The sequence below is a fragment of the Gavialis gangeticus genome, unplaced genomic scaffold (assembly GCF_001723915.1).
Source record: "Gavialis gangeticus isolate Ggan-Ray unplaced genomic scaffold, GavGan_comp1, whole genome shotgun sequence".
NCBI classification, from domain to species: domain Eukaryota; kingdom Metazoa; phylum Chordata; order Crocodylia; family Gavialidae; genus Gavialis; species Gavialis gangeticus.
In genome coordinates this window covers 150779928-150788950 of record NW_017728992.1, presented here as the reverse complement: position 1 = coordinate 150788950, position 9023 = coordinate 150779928, and the positions used below count along the sequence as shown (strand labels likewise).

General features: G+C 45.4%; 1 protein-coding gene across 1 annotated transcript in view; it reads right to left on the bottom strand.

Moving 5' to 3' along the window:
* OSGIN2 (oxidative stress induced growth inhibitor family member 2) overlaps positions 1-138 on the bottom strand; it is a 54594-nt gene extending 54456 nt beyond the window's left edge. The window contains exon 1 of the mRNA XM_019527895.1: positions 1-138. Coding sequence (XP_019383440.1) covers positions 1-129 — 129 coding nt within the window. The 5' untranslated portion in view covers positions 130-138.
* Between the last annotated feature and the right edge of the window lie 8885 nt (positions 139-9023).

Below are 9023 nucleotides of genomic sequence, written 5' to 3'. Positions count from 1 at the left end.
GACGTGTGCGGCCAGGGCGCAGCGGCAGCACCACACGGGCATCGGGGAGCCGGCCGGACCGCGCCGGGAGCCGGCGAACGCGGCGCTGCGGCTGCTGCTGCTGCGGCTCCGCCTCCTTCCAGCGCCCATGCGGCGGCAGGTCACGGGCAGGGGGAGGAGCTCCGCCTCGTCCCGGCCCGCGGCTTCTCAGCACCGGGGAGGCGCAGGTGGCTGCGGCCCGCCCCCCTCCCCGCGGGAAGAGCCGGCTCGGCGCTGCTCCGTGGGCGCCTGCCGACGCATGGTTGCAGGGGCTACCCGTCGCTAGCCCTCCCGCTGCCGGGACCAGCCGGGCCCCCGAGGCAGGGTTTGCTCCAGGAGCCTCAGTCCGTGCCGGGGCCAAGCCATAGGTCAGAGCTCGCCCTGGGAGCTTGTGCTGGCGCAGGGAAAAGCAGGCGACGGACGGGTGAAGAAACCCCCCCAGCCTTTTGTTTCCCGGGCCCGGTCTCAGCCTGGGCCAACAGGGGCCCAGGTATGGGGGCAACTGCTCTGAGCCTTCCCTGCCAGACGGAGCCGCACAACAAGCATCCCCCCAGCCTCACAGCGGCCCCGCTTTCGATATGCACAATCCACACAACGCATCATCCAACACAAGGCACTGTGGCAAGGTTTCCCCCTCGCTCACCCACCATTTGGCTCCTATTGTTAAGTATTAGCATGAATCACATACTGGATAAAGAGGTCGGCTTCCCTTCTGGAAAGGTGATGTTTTGTAAAATACTGGGACAGGGCAGGAGGCAACTAAACATCTTTGCTTCCCCCTAGCAAATTCCACATGGTAAACTATATTCTCTGTTTGTTCAATTAAAAAAAAAACCTATCCAATTTCTTTTTCCACATGATGCCCTCTAACATTTTATATATTCCAGTGTAGTTTGGGGGGAAACAGTACACAGCTTTCACAGGCACGTGAATTACAGTAAAGGAACAGAGTTGTAGTGACTTACTTTTGTTATCCAAATTCATACTACTGTAAGCCCCCCTGCTCCATGTTAAGTATATTTATTGCAATCCTAAGAAGCTTGAGCACCACTCATACCAAAGGGTTACCCCCCACAAAAAAAAAAGACTTCCCTCCTTTATGCCCATCTTGCTCCACTGAAGTTAATGGAACCTATGAATAAAATAAGATTATTTCCCCTTTTCATGTCTGCTGTTACCATGTTTAATCATCCTGTAATGAGAGAGAAATTCCTCCATTGCACTAGCCAGTCTCTTAGACAAGTTTTTTTTCCTGTTTGCACGTGTGAAATAAAACTTCGAAAGAGAAACAGATAAGGTTTATTAAAAGCAACAGGGACAAGACAGATTAGTAGACCACTTCCTCAACCCCTCCCCCCACCCCACTCAGTTATGTCTGGCAACTTGAAGCTTTATTCTGTGCACCTCTGTTCCATAACAGATGAAAACTACTAGCCAGATCATTTAAGACCTCACAGGATTGTAGGGGGCTAGACTAGCTCCAATTATTAGTTATGGGAAGTGGTAGGTTTCTCATAAGCCTTCACTGAGGACCTTAGTTAGGAACTGACAGCAGTTTGGTAGCCTTCATCCAGTTTCTATTCAAAGTGTTGGTTAAATAGCTGGGTCTGTAGTCTCAGAAAGATGACTGAGTGGGCATGCAAACTAAAGTTTCACTCTTACCAATTACTAGGCCATGGTTGATAGTACTTCGACAGAGTTGTCTGGACTGTAAGTTATCTAGACAACCTAAGGATTTTATTCTTTCTGACTTTAAGGCAAGTGCCTTTCAAAAGGAATTTGAGAAACAGGAAACCTATATTTTTTTTTGATAGATATTGAACTATCTACACACAAAAGTAGCTTTCAGATGCTCAACTAGTGGTCACTATAGAAAACCTAAAAGCTAAGCAACACTGAAGCAGAGATGTCATGGCAGAGAAACAGATCCTACAAGAGCTTTTCCATTTTTAATTTTCAGACAAAGAAATGTAGCAAGATACATGAGCTTTCATAACCTAGTTTAAAGGGTTCCCCACCAAGTAAATAGAAGAGTGCAGTAGTAATGGCCAGATTTCTTACCACTTTGTAAGAACTACAGACAGATGCATCAGAAACAAAGTGGTCATCTGATTCCCATATCCCCAAAATGGAGATGAGACTGCTGGCATGGTTCAGCTCCTTCCCAGACAAAGTGCAGCTTTAATCTTGTGATTGTTACAGAGCTGATGCTGCAAGAGAGATGCACAGTGAGACCTGTGACTTGCCCAGGCTACCTGATGACAGGAGTTGAGCACAATCAATTTACAGTACATGCATGCACACAGATTCAGCCTGTCAGTGCCTCAAAGGCAGTATTCATAACCTTCCCCTGCTCCCCTCCCCAGATTTCCTGGCCTAGATTACAGCTAATATTTCTTCACAATAAATTTGTTCATACTCCTTTACTTTGCAGCAATACCTCTGAGGTTTCAGACAAAGTAGCCGAGTTCAGTTCCTGCAAAAACAAGGTTAAGGGTACCACAAGCCCTCCTATATACCAAACATGCTTGCCATTTACATTTCAGATTTTCTCAAAAGAATCTTGTTAATCTTTTCCCAGATACCGTAGGCAGTTGAGTGCCTAGTGAAGGAAGTAATGGACAGACAAGTTGCATTTGCAATAATGAGGTGTGGTAAAACATCTTAGGAGGCCCAACAACAAATGGTAAGAATAGCTGTGAAAGGTGACTCCTTAATGATGACTACACACTTTGGATTGCAGTTAAAAATATCTGCTTTTCACAGAAGCAATTTATAAAAGGTTTCTCTAAACATGCAAGCTTTTTTAATGTTACTTGCAAAATGCAACCTGTTTATTTTACCCTGGTCACACAGCAGTGAGAGATTGGTGGGAGGGGTGGTGGTTAGACCAAGACATGGAAGGTGGTTGGCCAAAGTAGCAACAAGCATAATTCATATATATTTGAAGATCATGAAGTTAACCCTTCCTTCCCCTACCACACACACACTTGGTGTCACATTGCATTTCTTGCTCCATATCTAGTCATAAGGTTCAGGTAGTTATTAGAGGTCAGTTGTATTCCAAATCTTTACATTCCTGTTAATTAGCAAGCAGGTTAGTCTTAGACTCCCATGCCTCCTTAATACTTTCTAGTGCTTTAAAGGAAAAAGAAAAAACAAACAACCACTAACAAATCAAGCATTTAGATTAGAACCAAATTATAGTTTAGAATCTAGAATCTTTATTTTTTTTAAACCAAAAACTTAGTAAAAAAAGAATTAAATTGAGACCATTCAAAATGCAGTAAGCAAGGGTTATCACTTACTGTGGAAAGAAAATCCTTGAAAAGAGTTTGTCTTAGCAACTTCTATGCTTTCAAACTAGATGAAGATTATTCTACTGGGTACCAGGATTTCACAAACATTAAGCCTCACAACACGTTTTGAACTGCAGGAGGTGAAAAATAAAGTAGTGAAGGTTAAGATCCAAGGATATAAATTAAAACTTGCTTTCTGAACAGGAGCAAGATACATAAACACAAAGACATAAGCATGCACAATCAGAGCATGCATGATAATGAAATAAGGGATAAAGTATGCAAGAAAAATAAAACTTGTGTTTGGTAGAAAAAGTTCATACTGATGTTTATATAAATATCAACTTTATCTGCTATGATTTCCAAGAGTTACCCTGCAACAGTAATACACTTTGCTATACCTCCATGTTTTTTTTGGTTTTGCATAGTAGAAGTGTACACTTCTACACTTTTTAAATCTTGTACAATAAAGATATGTAAAAGTTAGCTGTCAGCACTGCACTGCTAGCAAATTTCCAAGCCCTTTTTCTTCCCTCACATTCTGAGATTTCATTGCTTTCACCTGACACAAGACCTGCCTGCCAGAAATTCTCCCTTGGCACTTCCTGGCACATTTCATGGTGGAGGATGAGAGCTACTATGAAGGAACGCAGTCTTAGTATTAAGTTTCAAGGAGTTGGTGAAGGTCTAGAGTCTCATATCTACCTTATCTATTCTTTTTTCCTTAGGTACACCTGACTTAAAACCCCTCTTCTGCCTAAGGATACAGTCTTCCTAGTAACTTGAAAGAAGCAGCTTTGAGATACAGTCCCCCTCCTACCCATAAGCAGCATCCCACAGCTCTGAGACTAATTTCCAACAGGTTTTAATCTAACAGTCCACACGCTGCTTCCTACCTACCCATCCCTTGGGCTTGCCTTGTAATTGTGTAGTCTCGATCTCTTCTCTCTGTCCCTCCACCTTCCCAACCTGAATCTCCTCCATCACAGAAATCCTTTCTGATTAGCTAGGTCTTCTTTTTATCCCTTATCTGAGGCTAAGCCTGTCTCTTGATTGGTTACCTGGGCAGCTCCGATTGCTTCAGGGTCCTAGCTGCCCAACTATGCAAATTAACTCATTTTCTGTGATGGTGCCGATTGGCACCAACACACTGCCATTTTCTAACTTTTTTTTAGAAATTTGGAGGTAAAAAAGCACGTACAATACTTGTTTGCTTGGGCTAAGATATATTAATAGTTCACCCACTCTTTTATTCTGTATCCTTATTACTTTTCTTAGTTCCACAAACTGCTGACAGGAAAAACAATGCACTTCTCAAAATAGACATTTTCAGAGATTTAAAAAAATTCTTCTTTAGTATTACACATTCACGCAAAAAAACTCCGAGTTGGTTCTGACTCGTTTCCTTAACAAAAAAATGGATGTTATCAGTGCAACTAATGTTTCCTGCAATCTTCCCTAGACTCTTCAGAAGTTTATACACAAGATTATCATTGGAACAAATTATTCATAAAACCTCTCAGGTGGGGCAGAAAGGTAATATATTGTTCAGTGGTTGGGATATATGCACTGCTGTTTATAATCAGAAAAATCAGATGAGTCAGACTGAAAAGAATAGTTCAATCTAATACATATCTCCTATTGACAATTTGTATATTCACGTTTGCTTAAAAAACAGACATAACCAATTAACTACATGGGAAGTGCAGTAAAGTTTTGGCTGAATTCATTTGTACATGCAGAAATCTTCAGGTATACACAGGCTTCACAAACAGATATGCTTATAAATTACTTATATGCATTTGCAGAGTGCAACAGAAAATGCCCCTTAATTTTAATCAGCTGTTATGTTATGCCACTAATGAATACTTTGTCAGCCTTTTCACATTCAAAGTATTTTATATAGCAAGTAAATGCTTACTTAAGCATAAAGATTATTTGTGCTTGTACCTATTTGTACCAAAACTAGCTATACCCATGTGCTAATGATCATACTGCAGAGCAAAGCACACCCCATAACAATACAACTATGTTTACATTAGCCTATGTTAACATGTGCTTGGTGGTTGAAATTCTAACAGTATATTTGAGGACCTCTAGAACGTTGCTACTTGGAACTGCTCTTGGGCTTTGTTCTGTGGGATTTGTATGCTGTGGAAGAACGTGCTTGTTCTTCATGCATCTTTTTGCAGAAATGCCCTTAGAGTCAATGCTAACACACTTAACCTTTTAGCTCTGCACACTCTTTGCCTTTGCCTATTCCAGCTACAGCAAAGCCATAATGCCAGCACTGATAAAAAAAAAACCCTCTTCATACACACCACTGCATAGTTATTATGCAATATTGACAAAAAGTCTGTGAGACAGCCAGTGGTGAACATTTCAGTGGCAATTAATCATCTTTGGATGGTGGCTATTATGGATAGCTGAAGCTGATCAGCCATGGCTGTCAGTTGAGGGGTCTGCTGCTTTGGTTGCAAATATGTATACACTAGCTAATTGCCCAACAAGAATGATGGATTTCAGGGAGTGTTTACAGGGCCCCCCTTCGTCCCCCAATTACCCTTTGGGACCAGCCATATAAAGACTCCCTCCGCTGCTGCCACTTCCTCCTCCAGCATGGGGGCTCCCTCCCCCCGCCTGCCTCCACCTCACACTGGGGCTTCCCTCTGCCTCTCCTCCCCACTCCCTCCCTCCTGCCTTGCTGCCTCCTCCTTCCTGCTGGCTGTTGTCGGGGCCGAGCAGTGTGGGGGGTCACCACCACTGTGACCTCCCTTTCCCTCCCCTCGCCACTTCCCTCCCTTCCTTCCTTCCCAGTTGCCCAGCCCCAACAACAGCTGCCACCATGACCCCTGTGACAGGAGTATCTCTACTGGGCCTTTCTATTGGTGGCTCTGCCCTCCTGTTCTGGGCTAACCGCCTGCTTACTCGCCTGCCATGCCTTGATCTTAATTGATTAATTGACTGATGTAATTAGTGGGAGGCTGCCCACTTTATGCACCCGGGTGCCAGGGGGCGCTATCTGTGGCTCCTTTTTCCACCCTTACGCTGCAGCCCAAGCCTCGCAGATGGTACTAATGTGGTCCTTGCCTTCTCTCTCAGGGACTCCCCACAGCCCCCTTTACCCTGGGGCTCCTCGCTGCCTCCTTGCTCTGGGGCTCCTTGCCCCTCACAGCCCTCTTTCCAGGCTCCTCACTGCCCCTTTGCTCTGGGACTGGGGCCAATGCACCCCAAATGCTGCGCCCTCTCTGGCACCAGGATCCCCATGCTACCATGGAGTCCCTATGAGGCCTCCTCCAACCCCTAATAGCCTCATCCGGTCCTCCAGTTAAAACAGTAAACTCAAAACACAAAGCCCCTGGGCTATAACATAAAACTAAACCATCCAGGCTAAACAACATTCGATCCCTACCAGGAAAATACTCCAACCCAAGGCAGCAACCAGGGGATGCTCATGCAGTCAATCTTCTCCTCTCTCTCTGCACTGACCAAGCTCCCCCCTCCTTGGCCGCCAGAGGGGAACTGCCCTCCTGGCCTCATGCCTGGGCTTAAGAAGGGCCAAGCCCTGCCCCTTCCTGTCAGCTGGTTCCATTGGTTGCCCTAGCAACCAGCACCTGTGCTGCCCTGGTGACTGGCAGTTGAGCCTCCCCCTTCTCGCCACTAGGGGTCTCTCCTGAACCATTTCTGCTTTTAGGCACAGGGCACCCGTGTGCTCTGCGACACCCCCCACTTCACCTCCCCCCGCCCTGTGCCTGCCCGGGCCTGCACAGCCTCCCTCTCTTCCCACCACCTCCCCCTCCCTGCCAGCTGTTGTTGGGCCCCATTCCCGCTCCTCTTCCTCCCTCCCCACTGCCCAACCCCGAAAACAGCCACCACCATGACCCCCACCTTGGCCTACCCTTTCCCCTCCCTCCCTGGCTGCCACCTTCCCCTCCCTGCTGGTTGTTCTGGGTTGGCATCGGGGATGGGTAGTGGGGGTGCCACCACCATGACCCCCCCTTTCGCCCTCAGGCAGGGAGGTGTGGAGAAGCCCCACTGCTCAGGCAGCTGGAACTTTTTCACTACCATCACAAACTTCCCCGGTATTGGCTCAAACTTGGGCCCATGCAGCCAATCACTGCCCACCCTCTCGGCAGCACATGTCCTGTTCACCAAAAGCATTACAGACAGACAGACATACAGACAGACAGACTAAGCCCTTTATTATATTAGATGTAGCATGTTCATTACCGTGCAGACCTGGATGACCAGAGGCTGAAGGAGCTTTGTATGGGGAGGCAGATCTTCACAGAGCTGTGAGGAACTTGTCTCATCCCTCCAGCACTAGAACACTGTTCTGAAGAGGCCATCAACATCCCAAGTCAGGGTGGTGTTTGCATCTGAAAGCCTAGTACTCCAGACTGATACAGAACAATTTTCTTAGCAAGTCAAACACTGGCTCTGTGTTAGTGAAGAGGCAGTTAATATTGTAGCTTTCCTGTGGGGTGGGCATACAACTAGTGTGCCTGAAATAATGGATGGTTCTCAGAAAATGGGTTTTCCAAACAGTTCTAGGGTTATTATTGGCTCTTTCTTGCCTGTCAGAAGCAGCTAGTGAATGTCAATGGGGAAGGATATAATTCCATCCTTCGGCAGGGTTTAGAGGCAGGTTAATGAATACCAAAAGGCTGTGACAGTTGGTGAAGCCAGATTACTGAGGGGTTCCAGAGTTTACTTGTTTCTACAAGAAGGGGACTTTTTTTCAACTATATGACATAAGGTTATTTAAAGAGTTTTTGTGCACTGTTATTTTACGAACCCCATTCACCCTCTTTTGCCATGACTCATGAAATTGTACCCTCAAGAAATCTAGTTACAGGCTTACAAATCCAAGATGGTGGTAGACTGCATATTTGGTAAGCATAGGACAAGATGGTACTGCTTTTAAAACCATTGAGATGAGACTCTGTGGCAGGCTTCGTGCTGCACAATGGCTGCAGGATTAAAAGCCGGAAGTTTCAGATGGAGTGGACTCAAGATCCTGCTGATTTGGAAGCTGGGTACAAACAAGCAGATAGTTCACATGTCATCACTGAGACTAGCTATAGGTATGAAACAGAAGTCAGGGAATGATTTGGATACTTGCTTCCTAACAACCCAGGGTGAAGGAACTGATACTGTGAAAATTTGTAGTACATGTAGCAGTTTATTTACAAGGACAGCTTTACAGCCTGGGAAGTGCCAGCACGTGGGACAACACTGGCTGCTGCTGTGCCAGTGGTAGTGGAGCAGTCACTTTATAGTGGTAACTAGTGTGTGCCCCTCTTCTGTAGGCAACACCTGGGGCTGCTGCTCCAGTCACCCTCTCTCAGTTATGCTACTGCTATTGTTTATTTTCATGTGAAGAAGGAGTTTGCTAATTCTTACATGTCTTTCATGTGGGCCATGCTGCTGCTTTAATATGGATTCAGATTTGTTTGGTTTTATATTATGAAAACTGTTGTAGACAGACTTTTGTGGATGTTGCCACCTTTTTTGCCAAGGTGAATGCATACCAACATATATCATCAGCATATATATATGATGTATGTATCTATATAGCTATGTGTGTGTGTGTGTGTGTATTTACATCTATATGTATATATGCATCTATATGTATAGATGCATATATGTGTGTATAAAAAAGGTGGGAACACTCAGAAAAGTCTGTATGTATGTATGTATATG